This window comes from Felis catus, chromosome B4, assembly GCF_018350175.1.
Source record: "Felis catus isolate Fca126 chromosome B4, F.catus_Fca126_mat1.0, whole genome shotgun sequence".
Lineage (NCBI taxonomy): Eukaryota > Metazoa > Chordata > Mammalia > Carnivora > Felidae > Felis > Felis catus.
In genome coordinates, this window is record NC_058374.1 from 24,467,261 (window position 1) to 24,492,142 (window position 24,882).

Below are 24,882 nucleotides of genomic sequence, written 5' to 3' on the forward strand. Positions count from 1 at the left end.
TTTAAATTTTTTTTAATGTTTATTTTTGAGAGAGAGAGAGAGACAGAACATAAGCAGGGGAGGGGCAGAGAGAGAGGGAACACATCATGCAAAGCAGGCTCCAGGCTCTGAGTTGTCAGCACAGAGCCCAACACGGGGCTCGAACCCGTACACCACAAGATCATGACCTGAGCCAAAGTTGGACACTTAAATGACTGAGCCACCCAGGTGCCCCTTAAATGAGCCAAAGTCAGATGCTTAACTGACTGAGCCACCCAGGTGCCCCTTAAATGGATATGTTTCTACAAAAATTCCCTAGACACCTCGGAAAGTAAAAAGACAAGGGAGCTTGTAAACATTATTAATGAAATACATTAGCAGTCCCTGGTATATAATCAATCAATAAATAATATGATCTCCCAGGAGGTAAACTCCTTTAGGCAAATCAACTAATGTCTGAAAAAGCAGTTCTTGTGTGGACTAGAAAATGCAGGAGAGACTAAATGTAAAGGGCAGCTCTCAGTTCTCATTTCTATGGATTTCTCTCTGGGGAGCTTCATTTCTAATAGGATAGTTAACATTTCAATACAAAAGTGCAGAATGTACTTCTTGTGATTTATTTAGACATTGTTCTTATGACAGAATATTTTATGGCTTTCAATCTCTTATTACCCACATGCCCAATTTTAGACCAAATCCCCAATGAGTAATGTAGGTCAAAGAGAAGTTGTGATTTTTGTTAATAACCCACTTTTAGCATCAAGTGAGGCAGTTATACCTGAACTTAAAAGCTGTGAAGTTCCTCTTATTCCTTCCTTTATTCCCAAAAAATTCAGAATAAAAGCCATTAGGTGGGACTGAACAAGCACAAGAGAGCAGGGTACAGCTCAGCATGAGGTTTGAGCCTGAATGTGGTGAGAAAGACATCCATGCTGGGAGGGTGGTGATAATGGAGTTCAGTTGGAGAGGAGTGTGAGTCCCTGGGTGGGACAAGGAGAACATCTGTCTAGGGAGATGATGACGACCCTACTTCAGGTTATCAGAGCCCAAGCTAGGTAAGAAAGACATCTGTGTAGGGGTCGAGATGGAGACAAGACATTGTTACATAAAGGGGGATTAATACCATCAGGAAATATAATGTGTACAAACGGAGCCAGGTTTCTTACTGTTAGAGAGAAGAATTACAAATATGGAAAGGAAGAAAACTAAACCCAGTAGTGTTAGATTGGAATTGGAGGTATCATTTTGAATGCATGGTTTTCAATATATATAGACAAATATAAAAATAAATATAATGGAATGTGCATGTGGGACGTGTGTGTGTGTGTGTGTGTGTGTGTGTGTGTGTGTGTGTGTAGGTGTATACATGTTATTTAGGTATTTCTACTAAGAGGGCTTGCAAACGTTGATGTACCAAGAACAAGCCCATCAAACACTTAGCTTTTGATTTCTAAATACAGTTCTCAATTAAGAGGAAGCCAGGATTCTTAGAGAAAGACTGATTTTAATGGCTATACAAGAAGAACATGGAACTTAATGTGCTCAAAAGGAAGGAAATGTTAAAAGAATAATGGTAACATGTCAAAAGAACACAGAAGCCAAATTGAAGGAATTCTCACTGAGCAAATCTGGGAAAATTTTAGCATCAAAATAATGATAATAATGACGGTAATGATGGTAACTCATTGAATAAAATAGAAATCCATTAATCCACACTTGCATACTTAGATATATAAATAAATGAATAGAAAGAAGCAAAAGCTTTTCTTGCAGAAGAATAGCAACTAATAAATATAGAAGGGATAGTGAAAATTTTAAAACGATCATTTGGAAATCGTCATAGTAATAATTAATTCATCCCAAAACTTCAATGGGTCCTAAACTAGTGTGTTAAGTTTTGATTAGAAATAGGATATTTACATAGTCTCAAAAGATTTCATAAAGTACTTAATTACAAAAGAAAAAGAGACACTTTCAGGACAAAACATAAGCAGTTGATCAAAGTGAGTACAACTAGTAATGGAACAAGTGAAAATCACATACCATCTGGTAGGATCACAGTCATAACCATCAGTATCACTTCCATGATGTTCCTGCCAAAACTATAATTGTGAGGGAAAATCCAAATTCAGGAACATTCTGCAAAGTAACTGGCCTGACGTTAAAAAAGTGTCAAGGTCATAAAATTCAAGCAAAGATTAAAGAACTCCAGATTGAAGGAGACTTAAGAGACATGACAGCTAAATGCAACACATGGTCCTGGGCTGGATTCTTTTGTTGTGGGGATGGACATATTTGGGACAATTGATGAATCTTCAATAGGGAAAATAGATTAGATGGTAGAAATGTATCAGTGTTAACTTCCTCATCTTATTAGTTGTACAGTGGGTGTGTAGGGGAATGTCTTTGTAGCAATTACTAAACTGTTTGGGTGTGGAGGGGCATCATGTGGCCTACTTAACTCTTCAAATGGTTCAGGAGAAAAGTTTTTTTGAACTTCTCTTCTCTTACCAGCTTTTCTCTAATGTTGAAATTATAGCAAAAAACATTGTTAAACTATGGAGTAGAGCTGGAGATTTAGCATGAAAGTCTCAAGATGTTTATGTATGTGTGTGTGTATATACATATATATATGTAAAGATATATATATGTCTAAGGATACATATGTGTATGTATATAAACATGTGTGTTGGTAGTTGGATGTTATGAATCTTAAAAATTTGAGAGCTAGTGCTTTATAGAATGAAATAATATATGGGAAAAATAACTAGGGGGAAGAGCCATTTTTGAAAGTTGGCAGAGCTTTAGAATTTTCATACATATACTAAAAATTAATATTTCATTCAGATGGAATTTATTATTTTAAAAATATTTAATGTTTATTTTTGAGAGAGAGAGAGAGAGAGCAGGGAGAGGCAGAGAAAGAGGGGGGCAGAGGATCCAAAGTAGACTCTGCACTGAGAGCAGAGAGCCCAGTGTGGGGCTCAAACTAACAAACTGTGAGATCATGACCTGAGCTGAAGTTGATGCTTAACCAACTGAGCCACCCAGGCACCCCAGATAGAATTTATTTGAAAGAAAAGACATTTGTAATTCTTTTATTATCTATAACAGAACCATGAATAAATGGACTGTTTCCAGCTGAACCTGTAGGCTCAAGTATTCCAAACTAAACATTTTCCAAAGTTGAATTAAAGTTTTTTTTTAAGTGTATTTATTTTGAGAGGGAGAGAGACAGCACAAGTTGGGGAGGGGCAGAGAGAGAGAGGGAGACAGAATCCCAAGCAGGCTCCACACTGTTAGCATAGAGCCCAGTGCAAGGCTCGAACTCATGAAACCATGAGATCATAAAACCAAAAGTCAGATGCTTAACTGACTGAGCCCTAATTAAAATTTTTTTAATGTTTGTTTAATTTTGGGGGGGGGGGAGAGAGAGAGTGTGTGTACATGCAAGTGGAAGAGGGACAGAGAGAGGGGGACAGAGGATCCAAAGTGGGCTTCATGCCAACATGAAAGAATCAATGTGGGGCTCAAACTCATGAACAGTGAGAGCATGACCTGAGCTGTGGTTGGACACTCAACCAACTGAACCATCCAAGCCCCTCAAAGTTGAATTAAGCTATTCAACATCATAGATTACGTTTGAACTAAGCTTTTCAACATTATAGATTACGTTGTATGTTTCAGTCAAGGGTCTTTTAGTTGTAAGGACAAGAAAACCAAACTAGCTTCAAAAAAGAGTAAGATACAAAAGGCAATCTCATAGATAGGAAGAACAGGGGGGACTGAAACCAACAGACGAATGGAAGGCAAGAACCACAATCAGTTGCTGCCTCTTGCTATGTCACTGGAGAAACCAAATCTGTCCTTTCTGTTCTCTGTGGTTGTCTACAGACCAGCCTCTGGAGTTTTCATGTTGCCCATCAAGGCTATTTACTCAAATAGCAGCCTCAACCTTCTCAGCCTATATGACGTGTGGGTCCAGTAGGAATAGATAACCTACCTGGACTTTTAGCACCCCAAGTCAAAAGGAATTTGGAGTGGGAGAAGAAGCTCAGTTGGACAAGCTGGGTCAGATACCTTTCTTTGATCCTGTTAGCCATGACCAGGGAAAGAGTCTTAAGCAAGCCTGCCTGAACCTTCCCATTTTGCAAGTCACTGTGAATACAGAAAGATTTTCTTTTAAGAGCATTATGGAAAAGGAAGGACAAAGATATTTTCTAAATATACTAGACAATATGGTTTCTTATTGATGTGCACTGCCTTATATTCTGAGAGATGGTCAGAATTTTAATTTGTTGAAGTTAAATTACATGAAGCATAACCTAGAAATTCTATCATGAAGTCAAGAATGGATTTCAGAAAAGGGCACCTGGGTGGCTCAGTCAGTTAAGTGTCTGACTCTTGATTTTTGCTTAGGTCATCATCTTGTGGTTCATGAGTTCAAGACCCATGTGGGACTCTGTTTTCCTCTCCCTCTGTCCCTCCCCCACTCGCTCTCTATGTCTCTCTAAAAATAAAAATAAACTTAAAAAAAAGAATGGATTTCAGATGTTTTGAAAGAGCTTTTATTTGGTAATAGAGAAAACTTTGTATCTAGAGATTTACCCAACACAAAAGCAAACTAATTAACTCAATGCAGCTGTAGAAATTTTAATAAAAGTACCAAGTTTGCCTTTCCATGGAATGATGAATTTAGGTCAATCAAAGAGGACTTCCTTATATTTTTTTAAGAATCACCTCTTTTCTCTCTCAGTTTTTCTTATTACAGAGTATGTGACTTGGACTAAAATTACATGGCCTTAGTCTGCAGCTCTAATATTTAAATTCCTGAAAAGCTCCAAGCAAAAAGATTTTTATTGGGGAGGAGGACAGGGGAAGGGAAGAGACAGGGTAATGGGAGAGGTGATTGGGGATAAAAGGGAATGAAAAAATAAGAGATCAGTGATGGTAATGCACCATACATGAGGAATATTCTATATATAGTTGTCCCTTGAACAACACCGGTCCACTTATACATGGATTATTTTCAATACAGTACAGTACTGTGAATGTATTTTCTTTATGATTTTCTTAGTAACATTTTCTTTTCTCTACCTTACTCTGTAGTATGAATACAGTATATAATATATATGATCCAGAAAATGTGTGGTAATCAACCGTTTATGTTATTGGTAAATTTTCCAGTCAACAGCGGGCCATTAGTAGTTAAGTTTTTGGAAAGTCAAAAGTATATGCATATTTTCAACTGTGGGGGTTGGGGTTGGCACTCCTAGGCCCCATGTTCAAGGGTCAACTGTATTCAACTCTATAACTGAGGTCCAGTATTATACATATACACACATGCAAGGTCAAACATAATTAAATTGCACAGATCTAGGTACATGGTTTTATGTTCAAAGCCAAGGAGAGTGCAGTAAGCAGTGTGGTCTTTATGTCTTTAGAGAAAGCACTACATAATCTCCATTATAAGATATGAGCTGAGTATTAAAGGGAAAGATTTAGTGCCAGGTAGACTGGAGAGAGGACAGATTTTCAAAGGAAATCACATCAGTATGGATAGGAGTAGTGATTGCACAGAATCACTTACCTTGTGTCATCTTATAGACTCACTGAAAGCTAAAGCTGGAGGTAACCTTGAATGTCATTTGGTATATTAAGTACAAGAATGTCAGGAGATTTTTAATATTCGTATATGCAACACATAATGTGAATATGAATTTCCTGATGAGAAAGTATAAAGTTTTCACAAAACTAAATAATTTGTGACCCAAAAGTCATAAAGAATCATTGACTTATCCTAGTCTCCTGAATTAATAATGAGAAAACAAAAGCTTGGGCCCACTGTGAGATGGATCTGAACTGAACCTCATTGCTCACTTGATGTCTATTAGATCCCTATTCTGACTGGTGGAACACAGTGATATTTGGGGTCTCCTGTAATAAGTGCCAGTTCAGAGGTGGCATCTAGCAATCCCAGAAAAGTCTGATTATTTCCTTTTCCCCAGTGCAAAATCACCCTAGTAAAAAGCCATTGGTCCCTTTGGGGAAGGCTCAGAGATTTTTAACAGTTTAAAGTTTTGGTAGCGTACTGGGGTACCTTCTCAAGGGGCCACCTCCCCTTCATTCAAGGGATTCTGGGTCTACAACACCAGCTCAAGGCTTGGGATTGATTGAGAAGCCATGACTGTCTGTTTTTGATGATTTAAGTTACACTTACGTTCACTTGACTTAGGACTATTTTGCTTATTCAGATTAATTTCATAGTCTTCCCATCTATTGCACTTTCGCTAACACTGATATCAACTAGGCAACACCGTAGGTCTCTGCAATGCAGAGTCTTCTGATTACTGCTTTGACTCTGGTGCCTGTTATGGTAACTGTCCACCTTACCCTTGGAGTTGAGGACTACCACTTGGCTCCTACCACTGTGTGATCCAATTCCTCTCAGTGTATTTAGCTTTCCTAATTCAGTGGCATCAATTCCCATTGTAACTTCTAGCCTACAGAGAAGAGTGATAATAGAGCTCTCAAGGATTCTGGCACTGCCATCAAAAATGCATTTCTCACAGTTACATTGAAAGGCATGTCCTCTGGATGTTCCCATGTTGGGTGAGTAGGTCTTAAATGAAAAATCCTCTCCAACATTTCAATCTTCCTAAATCTTTGAATCTCTTCCTCTAGAGTAAACCAGTGTAGTTCTGGCATTTCAAGTTCATTTACTAGGGCAACTTTTTCACCCGTATCTGAGCCAACCAATCAACCAGACCGGGTAAAGCCCCTTCTTTCCCAAGCTGTGATATTAAATGCAAAATCTCTGCATTGTGGGTATCTATCAACAAATTCAGCCTTATCCAAGTTTATGTTCCTTCCACCATTATCCCACACCCTTAATAATAGGATTCTAGGTTTGTTTTTCAGTAATCTAAGCTCTTCATCTACCAGAGAGAAGGGTTTCTTTTAGGGCAGACGTAGAAGCTTTCAGGTCATTTGTGTAGCACTTGAAGCTGGGAATTTGAATCCCTGAGCTCATTCTTTTTTTTCCCTTCATCTTGTCCAGCGATATTAACAGAAACCAACCAATTTCATTCTATTCATTAGTTTGACAAAATGTTCAAAGATATCACCCTGAACCATGCCTCTTACAAGTAAGTGTTTGATTAGAAGTATCCAATGCTGATATTTTGTGTACCTCTATTTGCCACATCATGCCATGGACTATCAGTGCTCTTTACTACTGGAAATAGAGCCATCAATGTCTTTAATCTAACTAGATTAGAAAGCCAATTCCAAAAACCCCAGAACCAAGTTAGAAAAATCATCTTTAAAATTCTGTTCCTTTAGAACCACTCTCAGTACCAAAATTTCTGTCAGAGTTCTCCAGAGAAACAGAATCAACAGGATATGATGGGTGGGGTGGGGGATGAAGAGGAGATTGACTTATTTTAAGGAAATGGTTCATATGACTCTGGAGGCTTGGTGATTCCAAAATCTAGGTGCTGGGGCTTAGTCAGCAGAGCATCAGGCTTCGACTCAGGTCATGATCTCATGGTTTGTGAGTTCAAGCCCCGCATCAGGCACTGTACTGACAGCTCAGAGCCTGGAGCCTGCTTCGGATTCTGTGTCCCTCTCTCACTCTGCCCCTCCCTCGCTCATGCTCTGTCTCTCTCTCTCTCAAGGATGAATAAAACATTAAAAAAATTGTTTTAAATAAAAAATAAAAACACAGAATCTAATGTTAAGCTGGCAGGCTGAAGACCCAGGGAAAAGTTACAGTTTAAGTCCAAGGTAGTCTGCTGGCAGAAGTCCTTCTTACCCAGTGAATGTCAGTCTTGGTTCTATTAAGGCCCTTCACTTACTGAATAAGGCTTATCCACAATGTGGAGGATAATCTGCTTCACTCACAGGTAATTTCATCCAAAACACACTTTCACAGAAACATCCAGAATGATGTTTGACCAAATATGTGGATACCATGGCCAGATTAATCATTATACAATCTTAACTTCATCAATAGAATGAGGATATTAGATGGTGTAATAAATCTTATGGACTCTTCTTGTTGAAAAAAATCTGTATTTTTATAATTTCAATTCTCATTCCTGCAGTATTGTTTTTAACAAAGACAACAACAAAATCTCATGCTTTTCCCTTTGCTCTCTTTAGATGTCAAGGATTTTGCTGTCTGGTTATAGCAAATCAAGTTTCCTGAAGTTGTCTGGTTTGAAACCACATTGGAAGCCACATATTTAATGCTTCTTCTGACTTCCTAAGACCCTAAAAGACCTCCTGACACAATTTTCTCCCTAGAAAGAGGACTTATGCAATAGGGGACAGAGTTGTTGTACAAACCATCACGCAGCTCAGGAAACCTTGTTGGAAGGGCCTAAAATAGCATGAGAATTTCAATATAATCAAAGCAAAGGGCTGAAGAATCATTAATGTATACCACCTTAATGTTCCTGTGGCTTTGACTTTCAGTGTATTATTGTCCTCTCTTCTAGTCTGTTTTCTTTTCAGCCCTGATCTCTCTCTGGCCTCCTGTTTCTTCCTGTATTCTCACTATCCCAACCTGTCTGGAATTTTCCACCTTTTAGCATCTTCTCCTTTGAGATGCTTACATAACCGTTTACTTTGGTGACTTATTCCATTATTCCCTCTCTGGACAAGATGATTTTTCTAATCGTCTTTACTTCCTAGGGCTCCCAAACTCATCATTTGGATTCCTGTTGCCTTTTAAAGTAATTTATGGCAATCACTTTTAATGGAATTTTGCATTTTTCTACCTTCCTAGCCACTTTTCTTGTGAGAATTTATACCAAGTGAAAATGCCATTTGTCCTCAGGAAACTTACTCCAGCCAAAGTTTACTAACCTGAAAATGAACACAGACTTTATGACCATTAGGTTGTCTGCTAGCTCCAAAGCTGTTTGGTTGTGTTGGTAAAATGAAGTTGAAGTTTAGCAATTGCATAAATGTTTAACACACACATGGAGTTTGGTAAACACCTTCTTTGGTCACTCCTTCATAGTTGAGTTGTGTCTTGTTTTTAATGTAAAAATCATCTAATATTATCAGATACAAAGCTTCCTACTCTACCTAGTTGCATTGTCCCTTTTTCACTTATTTGAGCGCTTTTATTTTTCCTTCTTCACATTCTGGACTAAATTTTTTTTTCTTTCCACACAGTTTACAGTTTTACATTTCCTTAGTTCCATACAGGAACCAGCTGTAAAACATTATTTCTGCAGGATCCTAAAAGCCACTAAATGATAGATAAGTAAGACCTCAAGAGCATTGTAATTCATTACCCCTGCACTCCATACTCTAACCAGTGGTCCTTGAAGGGGGTGTCAATACCAGGGTGTTTGTAAGACATCATTGTAGTGCAGAAAAAAATATTCATATCTAATTATGAAATATTCATAGTACAGTTATTTAATCTCATACTTTAAAATTATCTTCATCTATGTGTTTCACAGTGCATATATTAACATAGTAATGGGTCACCTGGGTGGCTAGTCAGTTAAGCGTCCGACTTTGGCTTAGGTCATGATCTTGTAGCTTGTGAGTTTGAGCCCCATGTTTGGCTCTGTGTTGACAGCTCAGAGCCTGGAGCCTGCTTTGGATTCTGTGTCTCCCTCTCTCTCTGTTTATCCCCTGCTCATACTCTGTCTCTCTCTTTCTCTCTCTCTCTCTCTCTCTCTCTCTCTCTCTCAAAAATAAATAAAGATTAAAAAAATTTAAAAACAGAAGTAAATATATAGAGAATAGTCTATCTATAGCTATATCTGTATCGATTGTGCTTATTCAAAACTTACTTATTCTTTGGGATGTGTGAGTAAAGAGTTTGGAAGCCAAATATTTGTCCTAGAAAATATTTATCTCATATTAATGTATACATGTAATATAAACTCACATTAATATAAAACCTAATGATTTTTGGCTTTATAGACTTATTATTGACTATTACCCTTGTTAATTTGCTCCTTTATTTGTAAGATCATTTAGGCCTTGTATCAGTTAGAATTCCTTGGTTGTAAGCAATAGAAACTAACTCTGACCAACTCAGGCAAAGATACTGACAACAACACTGATGGGCTTACAAAGTCAAGGGAGAAAGAAGCTGGGCCATCTGGCCTCCTAAGAATAGAACTTCACCTGGACCTAGTTTTAGAGCCCTGCCATTGGTTGACTCTACTCTGGTTACCTCCTCCCTGAGTGTCCACTCTACTCAAGATTCACATTTCAAAAAAATATATATATATTCACACTTCCAAGAAAAAAGAGTCTGAATGTAACTGCTTTGGGTCACATATAACACCCTAAAAAACTTTTTTCCAGTATCCTTCCATGGAAAGTCCTTTCCAACCATCCAAGCTTATAAATTCAGACCGCAGGACATGACTACTTGCTAAAAAATGCCAACTCTAGTAATAGAATCTTTTCTTTATATTCATGAAGAGGAAAAAAGATCACGATTAGTCTAAAATGTCACTCACCTGCCCTGAGCAAAACTTTTGATGTTTTTACTTGGTTGTGGGTTTTTTTCCCTTTACATTTCAGTTAAATGACATTTGAATTTTTAAATGATCTTTATGAAGTTGAGACAAAAATGTTCACCAAAGATCAAGTATAATGTAAATTTAAATAAATAAATGAATAAATATATACCCTTAGAATAAATCTTAGTAAATTTAGAATCAATTTTAAATTGATTTTTTTTCTTTTTGAGAGAGAGTGTGTGAGCAAGTGGGGGAGAGGGAGAAGTCCCACACTCAGTGCCGAGCCTGATGCGGGGCTCAATCTCATGATTATGAGCCAAAATGAAGAGTTGAATGCTTAACCTCCTGAGCCACCCAAGCACCCTAAATTTATTTTTAAATCCATTTGCTTTTCCCACTTATATAAATAAATTACGATACTCTGATACTATCATAAAATCCAAGTTTAGTCACTTCTACCTTTAATTCATAGAAGAAGACAATCTAAAATGTTTAGATTTAAATTTAATTTTTCTGGGGCGCCTGGGTGGCTCAGTCGGTTGAACATCTGACTTCGGCTCAGGTCATGATCTCACAGTTCATGGTTCGAGCCCCATGTCAGGCTCTGTGCTGACAGCTCAGAGCCTGGAGCCTGTTTCAGATTCTGTGTCTCGCTCTCTCTCTGCCCCTCCCCCACTCATGCTCTGTCTGTCTCTCTCTGTCAAAAATAAATACACATTAAAAAAAATTTTTTTAATAAATTTAATTTTTCTGAAGGTTCAAATGCTTGGAGTAGGGGTAGAAGTAGAAGGAGTATTTTGGAGAAATGTGCTCTTAAATGTTGATTCTCTTTCTTCACATAGTCTGTGAGAAAATATTTAAGGGAGAATCTTCAAGCACAGATTAGATAATCTCCTTTGAATTTGAAAAAATTATTTAGTGAGGATATTTTTTTCTGTCACATAATTAACTTTTTCACAGACAAAATTTTTTTTAATTTATTTTTTAATGTTTATTTATTTTTGAGATAGACGGAGCACAAGTAGGAGAGGGACAGAGTGGGATACACAGAATCGGAAGCAGGATCCAGACTCTGAGCTGTCAGCACGGAGCCCGATGTGGGGCTTGAACCCATGAACTATGAGATCATCACCTGAGCTGAAGTCGGACACTTAGCCAACTGAGCCACCCAGGCACCCCTTCACAGACAAAATTGGAAGGGCATAGATGAAGATTCTGTGTGGGACAGGATTTATACAGTGGTGGAATAGGTTAGATCATTGTGAGATGCAATTCATGTGGAACCAAAACATACTGCCTACCCTCTGCCCAAGTATATTCCACCAATATTTAAGTATATTTCCCCCACTGAAATACCCATGTGGCTGAATATGGCCTTTGAATTTCATGATAAAAGTCAGATGTCATCTTGGAAGAACCAAATATATCCAAATTTAAATCTTAATCAGTGCCTTTCTCCTAGTTGGCTTATAAATAGCCAGAGCCTAAAACAAATGTGACACCTAAGAGGTGCTTTTCAAAACAGGGAAATCAGGGAGTGGAGGCCCATGGTGTGGGTGTAACCCATCAATTTCAGAGCAGGTCAAGGGAAGAGCACTGCACAGCCTGCATGAGGAGCGGGAATGTGAAATGCAAGGAGAGACTTTGCTCTTAATTTTCTTAAGGGTTAATATTTCTAACAGGTGTAATTAGTGAGATGACATGACTGAAATACTTGGTTATACCTCTTCACTGTAGTCCTTCCATCTGTAATCTCTATAAAGGAAAACAACTAATTCTATTCATGGTGTTGGATTAAATAGATGCCGTTAATTTGAAACTAGACAGTTGTGATTTGTCCAAAGTTGATCGTGTGATGGAAAATAATTTGATTCACATTCACAAGTAACCTACTATTGCATACAACCATAGAAAAATTCTCAAATGCACCACAATTTGGTAATGGACAGAGGGAGGAGGAGGGAGGGAGGGAAGCGTACGGTTCAGATACAAATTACATGCCAAAATAAATAATATAGACAGGTAGTTAAAAATGTAGAAGTTTAAAAAAATTGAGGTTAGTATGATCAGGAGCAGATTAATTATCAGCATGCGGGAATAAAACTTGAAATGGGGCTTTAAGAATAGGGAGGTTTGGATACGAGAAATACAAAATAAGAGGATCATTCTAGACTTTGGCTATGACGAAATCCTGACGTAGGATACTTCAAATTTTTTTTTTAACGTTTATTTATTTTTGAGACAGAGAGAGACAGAGCATGAACGGGGGAGGGTCAGAGAGAGGGAGTCACAGAATCCGAAACAGGCTCCAGGTTCTGAGCTGTCAGCACAGAGCCCGACGCGGGGCTCGAACTCACGGACCGCAAGATCATGACCTGAGCCGAAGTCGGATGTCCAACCGACTGAGCCACCCAGGCGCCCCCTGATGTAGTATACTTTAATGTGAAGTTCAAGTTCTGTGGCAGCTTTACGGGAACAGAATTTTAATATTAGTTTGTAAGCAAATTTATTACAACCGGAGTCTCTTTGCATGAGTAATTAATGCAGGAATGTAAGTCTTGTTTCTTCCTTCCAGGTGTGTCTGCACAACTCACCAGCACTTGGCACCGTAGGAATACATCCGTGGGAACACCATTTTGGATGGCTCCTGAGGTCAGACGGTTTTGAGAGAGACAAATGTAATATTGAATCCTTTCTGGCTTTCCTTTTCATGCATGCACTGTCGCCCCATGTTTAGGAATGTACTAGAAGGAAACGTCAGTTGTGTCATTTTTATGAGAGATTTTTGATTGAGAAGGAACATGGGAGGTGCTCAATACATGGGCGTGAATGAATGAATGAGTAAATGAAGGATTGAATGAATAAATCCAATGAGGTCAAGAGAAACTGCTTGCGGCCTTAATTTTCTGTTAAATTTACTTTTAGTTGCTCAGCATATATCTATACTATTGATATTTAGATTTTGTTTTTAAACTAAGAAATACTATGAAAATCCCTAACCTTTGTTTAGTATCAGATTTTCACTTATTAACCTATGTAACGGGTTCCTATATTGAGTGAGTCTGCCTGGGAGCGCCATGCTCATCTTGGGTGACTCTTGGGAAGTGGTGAATAAACTGCCAAAATTGCTGAGGGAGACAGTTTTCTAGAGTCCCTTCTTCTCTCCACAGCCCCTGTTAATGCCTTTAATCTTTTTAATTATGTTTATCAGTAAAGAAGACTTATGTTGGAAAACTCTCAGCCTCTGGGGAGGGTTCTGCTATTTATCTACCATTTTCTAGGGAGTGAAGGGAGAAGAAGCGGTTCAAATACTACATTAATATTGCAAAATTTTAGAACTAAGTGTGTTTGAGGATTAAATCTTTGTGTGCTGTTTCTATTTTAATACTAATTCAATTATTACTTGCAAAAAAGTAAAATGTAAATGTAAAAGATGGAGAAAGGATACATTATCTTAAGAATCTTTTAAAAACTCCAATGGATTAAAAAACTTTTTTCTTTTTAATTTTTTTAAATGTTTATTTACTTTTGAGAGAGAGAGAGTGTGTGCGAGCGAGCACGAGGGAGGAGCAGAGAGAGAGGGAGACACAGAATCTGAAGCAGGCTCCAGGCTCCGAGCTGTCAGCACAGAGCCTGATGCAGGGCTCAAACCCACAGACTGGTGTATCATGACCTGAGCAGACGTTGGACGCTTAACCGACTGAGCCACCCAAGTGCCCCTGAATTAAAAAACTTTTAAGCAAGGTGTACATCTTGGAATAAAAATAGCGTAATCATATAAACAAAACCAAAATTGAATTAAGGGATTCTCAAGTGAGAGTTTCTTCAGTTTGTTCTGATGTATTACTAGTGTTTTAAAAGCTCATGACAAAATTTTAAAAATAAATTGATAAAATATAGGGATAATATTAAACAGTGTATCTTATTTATGTATATTAGTAATATAAATGCTATAATATGTAATAATTGTACTATTACTTATTAATATTAAATAATAGTGTAGCTTTATATTTTTCATATGTTATAGTAACAGACCATTGATATATGTGTAAGTTTGCTTTTAGTGAAAAAGCAATTAAAAAAAAAAACTTCTTTAAAGTGTTTTTTTTGAGAGAGAGCATGAGTGGGGGAGGGACAGAGAGACAGGGAGATATGGAATCTGAAGGAGGCTCCAGGCTCTGAGCTGTTGGCAAGAGCCTGATGCAGGGCCCTAACCTATGAACTGCAAGATCATGACCTGAGCCAAAGTCAGACGCCCAGGCACCCTAGTAAAGAAAGCAGTTTTGATTAGTGGACCTTGGAACAACTCTCACATATAAGTAAAAGAAAATATTTTAATCTATCTAAAATTCAATTATCAGAGTATTAAATGAGTTCATCATAAAATTGACACTCCTTAAATATGCAGTTCCTAGACTATCATTTTACTGGTAGGTCATTATTTATTATCAGTAAACGGGGTTTGAAAGTGCTTTCCTGCTTAACAAACCAATGGGTATTACATCACTGCCGTCTTTTCAAGCTGTTATATAAATACATATATATTCCATATTTTGTGCATATTATATGTCTTTCTGTAATAAGCATTTTCTAACTTGTGAATAAGTGTCAGTATTTCAATAAATGTCCATTTATTTAGAACTGTTGAAGAGTATATTTTGAATAACCAGCTATCTAGCTAATGAAGGCATCACATATATACCAGCTCTATGTCATTAATGACAAATCTCTTAGATTAGAAAATAGTAAGGTAAATAGTTTTAATATGTTCTCCATAATTAATGGCATAAATTTATTTCAGTGTTTTTACAGCCTCAGAGGCAAGATTGTTCAAGTCAATTATAAGTTGAAAAGTGAAACTCTTGATTTGACATTTAAAAAAATTTTTTTTTATGTTTGTTTATTTCTGAGAGACAGAGACAGGGCATGAGCAGGGGAGGGCAGAAAGAGAGGGAGAATCTGAATCAGGCTCCGGGCCCCAAGCTTTCAGCACAGAGCCCAATGAACCCATGAACCATAAGATCATGACCTGAGCCAAAGTCAGACGCTTAACTGACTGAGGCACCCAGGCACCCCTTGATTTGATATTTTTAAATTAAAGTCTAGATCAAAGGTAGCAGTCGTTGTAAAACCATCCTTTCCAAACTGAAATCCCTGTGTGTCAGGATGGAGGGCACAAGGGAAATAGTGACCATGATAGGTGAACATATACGTTTTACAAGCCATGACACTTTGCAGAGAGAAAGGGGATGATATTTATAATGACTCTAGGAAAGCAAGCATAAAACCAAGAATGTCTTAGGCAAATTGGGGCATAAATTCACCCAAGCCTTTGGTGAGATATTCCAGGATCACATGTAGCCATAAAATAATGAAAAAAATATGGTGGGGCAAAATACATTTTTATATTAAGGACGTTGAAGATACACAACAGAACAGAAAATTCATATGAATGTGTTTTTTATTTTTAACAGCTTTATTAATATAAAGTTCACATATACATACCATATAATTAGCTTATTTGACATGTACAATTTGATTACTTTTAGGTGTATATTTACAGAGTTGTGCAACCATCATCAGAATCTAGTTTTAGAGCATTTTTTTTCCCTCTAGAAGAAATCCTTTACTCAGTAACAGTCACTCCCAAGCTCTCCTCCCAAGCTCTCCTACACTAGGCAACCACTAATCTGCTTTTTGTTTGTGGATTTGCTTATTGTGAGCATTTCATGTAAATAGAGTCATACACTATGTGGCCTTCATGTCTGGCTTCTTTCTTTTAGTGTTTACCCATGTTGTAGCATGTATCAATAGTCCATTGCTTTTGATGGCTGAATAATATTCCATTGTATGCATATACCATATTTTGTTTATCCATCACCAGTTGATGGACATTTGGGTTGTTTCCCCTTTGAGGCTGTTATGACTAATACTGTGAATATTTGTCACATGAATTTTTAATATAAATTGGGGACTTTTATGCTTACTTTTGCTACAATGCTTGCTAAAGTCATAAACTTCACTTCCCCCCCCCCCCTATTTTCTACTAGGTGATTGCATGTGAACAGCAATTGGATACCACTTATGATGCCAGGTGTGACACATGGTCCCTGGGGATCACAGCCATCGAGCTAGGTGATGGAGATCCTCCACTGGCCGACCTGCATCCTATGAGAGCACTCTTCAAAATACCAAGGTCAGAGGATGAACATGGGGTACAGTATCTGTAGCCTGTCTTTCTTCCCCAAGCCAGTGGTGCTCATCATGGAAATATTCAACATATTTCAGCAAGTTTGGAGCACAGTGGCCTGGAATATCATTCTGCCTATTCTGAGACACTGTATTTATTCAATGGTTTCATTTTCCTGGTCTAAGTAAGATCTTTCTCTTGACACTCAGTGTGTTTTCCTTTTTGGAGGATTTGATCTCAGAAAACAGCAGTTCCTTTCACTCTTGATCCACTCCCAAATTTGTCAGGAAGGCCCTGGGCCATAGTCAGTGCAACAGTGATTCGCTTTGCTTTACTCTATCAATCCAGTAATTTTTTACTACTTGCTAAGACGTCTCTTTGGAAGTTTAAAATGATGTTACTAATAAAATTATAAACAGATTTGACTGATAAAATAGTAATGATTTTGAACTTGTTAATATTTTGAACATATTAACATAGAACAGTAACTTTAGAATAATCTCTTTGGAGCCACGAAAGCACTTTCCTATCTACGTAGACCCCTCCCCTTCAGTGTGTATATTGACAAATTTTCCCCTTTTTATCGTATTACTAACTAAACACTATTTTGTACATGTTTTGGTTAGTTCCTAGATATTTCCAAAACCTGATTTGAAAAGACTGCCTGTTTTTAATACAAATATGTTACCTTTTGAGGGCTATCTTAAAGACTGTGCCTGGTGCCATAATTCTAATGGAGTGCACACCCAGGGCCTGTGATGAAAGGGGTCTAGGGCAGGGTAGTAGGGTAGTATGTTATATAGCTTGTTACCGCTCTCCATTAAACAAATTTTGTCACCCTAGTGCCTATAGCATGTAGAATCATATATGCAAAGCCCTAGGGCACAGTTCTCCAGACCTAAAGAAATAATGCCAATATGTCGTATTCATGTCTAAATGGGTCCATTTGGGACATTTGGCATGTATTTAAATTAGTAGAAGACCAAAGAATTCGAGTGTGTTTTTAATTTTATCTTTGACCTTCCTGTCTGATATACATGTTCTGAATTATAATGCCTTATCATCCTTTACGTAACAATGTGAATGTAAATCTCAGGTCTAACTTACTTGTAAAATATACTGCTTATTCAGTAAGAGGGGAAACAAGATTACAAAAAAGAACAGAAAACCGGCTTTCTGCCAAGTCTAAGCCATTTCATTAAATTTGAGGAAAACAGAAAAAAAAATCTATGTTTCCTAACTCCTACTGTCATTCAGTGTGTAAGAAGCACTGTACTTCCTGAGCCATTTTAATTATGGTTTAAACTACCAAGGTTGTTAGCCGGATGTTATTACTCTTGGTAGTGACACCAGATGGAGGAGGAATGACACCACCATTCGTGTTTATTGCACCTGTGAGCAAGGTGCTTCTGGAAACTACATTCTCTTACTTATTTCTCCTTACTTCTGCCACCATGTCAGAGTATATCTCTGACATGAAGTTCTTAGAACACTAACTGTAGAAATAATTGGGGGGAAAAAAGGGATCTGAAAAGCTACCTTGTTCTGAGTGTTCTCAAATCATCGAAACTTTGTTATACTCAAAGCAAGCCAATAAATCTCTTAGAAAGGAAATTTTCAGGAGGATGAGAAGCAAAGCAAGACCATTGGAGAAAAGAATTACTTCTTTTAATGTGCAAATCAGCAGTCTTCAAATGGCCCTAAGAATTGTACAATGAGCCCTAGGCGTGATCTAGGGTAGATGAGTGGCTGCACTTTTCTTTAATGAGCCTGTACAAACTGTACACTAATTTCATTATAAGCTATTTAAGGAGTAATGCAGAACTGAAGACAAAGTGTTTCCATTCTACTAATGAAAACAAAGAGCTGTTAGAATTAGCGTAAGGCAGTACTTCAGCAAGTTCAGCCATCATGGTTGATCAATGCTGCTTGATTACAGAGTTAGATCAGCCTCATTTCCAAGTGATGTGCCTTTGTATTCCTGAACATGCCAAAAACAAAAAGATTTGTTTGGCCTAAAAATAAGAGAAACTAATAGCAAAATCTTTTAAGTGGCATTCAGAGCTTTATAGCTAATCATATTTTCCAGTTCCTTACTTTCGTAACTTTGTTTCCAGAAGCAACAGAACAGCTCCTAAAGGCATTCTATTAATGCCCCTCTCTGCCACAGTCTCCCTCGTATTCTGAACAGCACACCTTTGAGGTTACCTCTCTGTACCCTGGATATTCCTCAGAGGCTTCTGCAGGACTCGGAGTTAAAAAAAAAAATCTCTAGTATTCATTGTTTCTATTCTGCCAAGTTATTGATGTTTCCCCATAGGGCTCTCAGGTAAAAGCAGAAAGACTCCTTAAAAGAAAAAAATTTATCAGTTAGAAAAATTGGGTCATCTATTAAGTGCATTCAGAGAAACAAGCTGTCATTTTATATAAAGAATGATTAATAACTAATTATCTGTCTTTGAATTGGAAAATTGTGGCCCTGCTTGATGATGCCTGGCAGAACCTCTGACTGCAGTAACGCATTAGTCTGTCCAGCTCTGATTGTGCACTGACTGACCAACGTGCACAATCCAACCTTGATTCTTATTTTTCTAGGAATCCACCCCCCCATCTAAGGCAGCCTGAGATATGGTCAGCAGAATTCAATGACTTCATTAGCAAGTGAGTAACAACAGAGTCTTTCTTTAAAAATTGTTCTCAACATTTATTTTTTTTTTGAGAAAGAGAGATAGAGTGTGAGTGGGGGAGGGGCAGAGAGAGAGGGAGACACAGGATCAAACCAGGCTCCAGGCTGAGCTGTCAGCGCTGTGCCCAATGTGGGGGCTCGAACTCAATGGACTGTATGATCATGACCTGAGTGGAAGTTGGATGCTTAACCCACTGAGCCACCCAGGTGCCCCAACAATAGAGTCTTAAAGAAAATGAGAGAGAGAAAGATACCATCTTGCTAGAACTTTGAAATGTGCCTTTTACAACCATTCCTCCATGCTTCTGAATCTCCTCCTTGTGTCTTATCTATTGAATAGCCCCAGTAGTTTCTATTATTTTCTTCAAAACCAAAAACGTTTCTTCTGAATGTTCAGTGAATTCATTATTGCTCTAATAATGATCTTAGGGTCATGTTTCTTTGCTTAACCATAGCTATGCTCCTGAAGTTGCATTGTCCATTTACACATCCTTCTGTCCACCTGCCTTTTGCAAGCTGTGCCCTTAGCATCTTCCACACACTCAACCCAACCATCATCTATTCAATCAGCTTTTTAACCTTTCATTTATCTGCACCTCTCATTCTTGTCACCATCAGGGAATTTTCATTGCAATCAATGAATCAGATAATTGTACAGGTAAAATGCTTATGTATTTGAAATTTAGCAAACATTATTTATTTGGAAATTCAGTTAACAGTTTTTTAAATGTTTGTTTATCTTTGACACAGAGAGAGACAGAGTGTGAGTGGGGGAGGGGCAGAGAGAGAGGGAGACGCAGAATGTGAGGCAGGCTCCAGGCTCTGAACAGTCAGCACAGAGCCCGATGCGGGACTCGAACTCATGAACTGCGAGATCATGACCTGAGCCGAAGCTGGACGCTTAACTGACTGAACCACCCAGTGCCCCTCAGTGAACATCTTTGATTTGACAAATATTTAGCACAAGTGCAGCACCTTTGGACAGTTTGACTTGAAGATATGAGTGAATGATTTCTAAATATCTGCCCCATAAACCTGTTTTCACAGTCTTACTATGTTTTCACCATAAATTAATAATAATAATAGTAGTAGTAGTAGTAACAGTAGTAATAATTAGGTAAGGGATGACGCAGTTTGTAATTGGAAGAGAGAAGACATTAAGAGTAGGTGTGTTACATCATCAACAATAATAGCCAAACTGTGGAGGGAGCCCAAGTGTCCAGTGACTGATGAATGGATAAAGAAAATGTGGTGTGTGTGTGTGTGTGTGTGTGTGTGCGTGCGCGCGCATATATATACACATACAACAAATATTAGCCATGAAAATGAAATCTTGCCATTTGCAACAACATGGATGGAGCTAGAGTGTATTATGCTAAGAAAAATAAGTCAGTCAGAGAAAGACAAATCTTACATAATTCACTCATATATGGAATCAAAGAAACAAAACAGATGAACATATGCCGGGGGAGAAAAAAAGAAAGAGGCAAACAAACCATGAAGACTCTTAAAGATAGAGAACAAACAGGGTTGACAGAGGGAGGTGGGCAGGGCACAGGCTAGATGGGTGATGGGTATTAAAGAGGGCACTTATGATGAGCCCTGGGTGTTGTATGTAAGTGATGAATCACTGAACTCTACTCCTGAAACCCATATTGCACTGTATGTTAACTAACTAGAATTTAAATAAAAATTTGAAAAGAAAAAATTAGGTGTGTCAGACAACACTCAGAAAATGTGGAAACGGCAAAGAAAGTAGAGGAACCAGTCATACTCACACATTCTACAATCATTGGTTTTTCTACCAAGAATATCTGCTCGTTCCTGTAAAGACAAGAGGCTTAGATTTAAGGGTTGTGGAAAATCCAAGGATTGATAGTCCATTTTGTTCCCCAAATTTCACATAAGCCCTTATTATTGAGTATGCACCATACACTACAGAATATTTAATAAACACATCTCTTGGGAGAATCGCTGGTAACATTGAAGGGTTCCCCATGTCTGCAGTCTTTTCGCATAGCTCCTTGAATGAACTTGTTGATTTTGACATGTTTCACACAATTTAACCTCTGAGTAACATTTCCTGATTTCCTCTAGGCAGCTAGTTAGTATTCTGTCCTGTGTGCTATCACTGTATTTTTTTCTTCTTCCCCTAGGAACATTGCCACTTTTATTTAACTGCCTCTTTAGATGCCTCTCTTCCCAGCTAGACAGTAAGTAACTGCAGGACACTGAATATGCCGTATTTGTCGTTGTAATGCCAGTGTCCAGCAGAGTGCCTGGTACACATCAGCTATTTGAACATTTTTTAAATATTAAAAAAAATTTTTTAGAGAGAGAGTGTATAAGCTGGGAAGAGGCACAGAGGGGGAGATTCTTAAGCAGGCTTCACACTCAGGGAGGAGACCAATACGGGGCTCGATCCCACGACCCTGGAATCATGACCTGAGCTGAAATCAGAAGTTGGACACTTGGCTGACTGAATCACCCAGGCGCCCCTCACATCAGCTATTTGATACAGTTTTACTTGAATAAAATAATTTCATACGTGATTCTACTCAATACATTGAACAAGTGCTACAGATGTCAGAAATTGATGCATTCTGTTAATGAAACAATTGAAAATAAATGAAAACTAAGAGCACTTGTTCTTATTTTCAGACATCATCATCCTTATTCCTTAGCGTATTTTAGCATCCTTGGGAAATATGTTATTGCTTAAGCCCAGGAAAATAAATTGCTAAATTATCATACCAGGAGGAGTAACAGTACAGATTAGAAACACCACTGCCCAAGTCAAGGCATGGGTGTCTTCTTCTTCTTCTTTCTTTTCCTATATCCCAAGTGTCAGCCCAACTCTGACCAGTTGTCTTGCTCCTCTGAATCTCATGGTTGGAAGGGTACTGGAAATGTATACAGCCCAAGCCACACACAGAGCATAAATCCTTCTTGAACATGGGCACTGAGTGGCCATCCATCAGTATGTAACCATGTCCAATAAAGGTAATCGTACTTCCCAGTGCAGCCCATTCGGTCTGAGAAGCCTCCCTGTTGGAAAGTTCTTCCTTATACTGACCTGAAATCTGTTTCTCTTTTAACTTTTTTTAATGTTTTATTTATTTTTGAGAGAAAGAGAGCGCGAGCATACACGTGCAAGTGGGGGTGGGGCAGAGAGAGAAGGGGACAGAGGATCTGAACGAGGCTCTGTGCTCACAGCAGAGAGCCTCGTGCGGGATTTGAACTCACAAACGTAAGCTCATGACCTGAGCCAAAGTCAGACGCTTAACCAACTGAACCACCCAGGTGCCGCTGTTTCTCCCTTAATTCCATGAATCGATCCCAGGTGCTGTGTCACTTTTGACCACTGAAAACTGGTCTAATCCCACTTTCAAATATTTGAAGACACCTGTCATGGCTGATTAGATGTCCCCTTTGTTCAAATGTCCCTTTCGTGATGCTATTTCAGGTGTTCTCACTACCTTTATCCTTTCTCATGCTATGATCCCGTTGAACCTACCAAGAGGTGCAGTGTGCCTTAGTAAATCTGCTTCATATACAGCTCTCCAAAAACATCTACTGGTGTGGAATTTAAACATCTTCAACACATTAGCCTTCTCAAGTAGGTTAGCAGCTTGATTACACAGAAAGAAATAGATCAATTGAGAAGCCTTTAAAAGCATTGTGGGAGGGAAAAGGAAAAGTTTGTTTTAATTTTAGATAACCATTCAAACTGTAATGACTTCAGTGCTTCCTTCTTTAGCTCCTGGCTTGTAAAGGAGACTTTGCAGCAGAGACCATATTTAATGACCTCTATGCCAGCGTGCTTGCTGGAGCACTAGGGAGGAGTGTTTAGTCGGAAGTTGGTATCACTGTAGTGTCATCACTCACGGATGTGTGCACTTTTGTAAACATTCATTCTTCATATTGCAGTTTGACTTTTTTTTTTGAGGTCTGCTTTGCAGGATGAACATTTGAGAGGAGCCTCATCCTCTTGTGTTATGATAGTCCTTAGCAAGATGAATAATAATGCCAAAACTCGAACTTATCTAATAATTGCATGGTTTTTTTTGTTTTTGTTTTTGTTTTTTTGCTAGTGCAGGTGCTTGACTAAAGATTATGAAAAGCGTCCAACAGTATCAGATCTTTTACAGCATAAATTCATTACTCAAATTGAGGGCCAAGATGTGATGTTGCAGAAGCAGCTGATGGAATTCATTGATATTCATCAAGGCATGGGAGGCACAGAAAAAGCCAGGTAATCAAGTAATATCTTCATTCCAAACATCTTCTAAAGACTCTGAACAATTTTATAATGCAATAGGTGTTAAGGTGAGAAAAGAACTCATTTAAATTCGTTCCTTGTGGTTGGGAGATAAGGGGGTACTTACATGAAAAGTGAATTCACATGTTGACTTGCATCCCAGTATTGGTAATTGCTGGCAGCATTTTCTAAACACCTTTATCAGAATAAAGAATATAAACTTCAGTAGGTGATTAGTATTGGCATGTCTCTTCTTGTGTTTTCTGCTCTTCTGTAAAGTAAGGTATCTTAGATTTGAGATTAAAAAGGAACATAAGCCTTCCAAGACATTCTGATAGTGTTATTTCTTGGATCATTTTTTTCAGGCTGAACTATACTCAAAAATCATTTTAAATATTTTCCTACTTCCTATTTGGGTTTCTAATAAGATACTATGTATAGTTTTTATAATATCAAATGTGTTTTTTACTTATTATAGATCGTATGTATGTTTATTTCAGGGATATAGATATAGATAGATATAAAAGATACAGGGAAGTATATGACAAAATCAATCAGTAAAACATTTTAATCTGTAACCTTTTAGTATCTTGTGATGGATATACATTTAAAGAAATTGGAATAGTGTTTATATGTGTTCTGTAGCCTGCTTTTTTATTTTCTTTGTAAGCCCCATCGCCTAGTTTGCCCATTCCCCACCTTCCTCCCCCCCACCCCCACCCCCACCGCCGCATACTCTCTTCCCTCTGGCAACCACCAGTTTGTTCTCTGTATTTATGAGTCTGTTTTTGTTTGTTTCTTTCTTTGTTTTATTTTTTAGATTACACATAATAGGTGAAATGATATGGATTTGTCTCTGTTGGAGGGTTTTTTTTGTGGAATTTATTTTGAGAGAGATGGAGAGAGCGTGTGTGTGCACTCAGGTGAGGGAGAGGCAAAGAGAGAGGGAGAGAGAATCCAAGGCAGGCTCCACACTATCAGTGCAGAGCCCCACGTGGGGCTCAATCTCGTGAACTGTGAGATCACGACCTGAGCTGAAATCAAGAGTTGGACGCCTAACCAACTGAGCCACCCAGGCATCCCTGGACTTGTTTTAGTTAGCATCATACCTCTAGGCTTATCCATGTTGTTGCAAATGGCAAGCTCTCATTCTTTTTTATAGCTGAGTAATATTCCATGTGTATGGGGAGATATATATATGTATGTGTGTGTATATATATATATATTGGGTTGTTTCCGTATCTTACCTTACCTATTATAA

At 38.1% G+C, this 24,882-nt stretch overlaps 1 protein-coding gene across 11 annotated transcripts in view; it reads left to right on the forward strand.

The window, feature by feature from the left end:
• MYO3A (myosin IIIA) overlaps positions 1-24,882 on the forward strand; it is a 246,280-nt gene that overhangs the window by 46,574 nt on the left and 174,824 nt on the right. For 9 of the 11 annotated variants that reach the window (XM_045061029.1, XM_045061030.1, XM_045061028.1 and 6 more), the window contains exons 6-9: positions 13,060-13,136; positions 16,535-16,680; positions 19,270-19,335; positions 23,460-23,615. In XM_045061029.1, the coding sequence (XP_044916964.1) occupies positions 13,060-13,136; positions 16,535-16,680; positions 19,270-19,335; positions 23,460-23,615 (445 nt within the window). Of the gene's footprint in view, positions 1-13,059; positions 13,137-16,534; positions 16,681-19,269; positions 19,336-23,454; positions 23,616-24,882 lie in introns of those variants that run through there. The other 2 variants (XM_045061031.1, XM_045061027.1) reach the window with 2 other exon arrangements.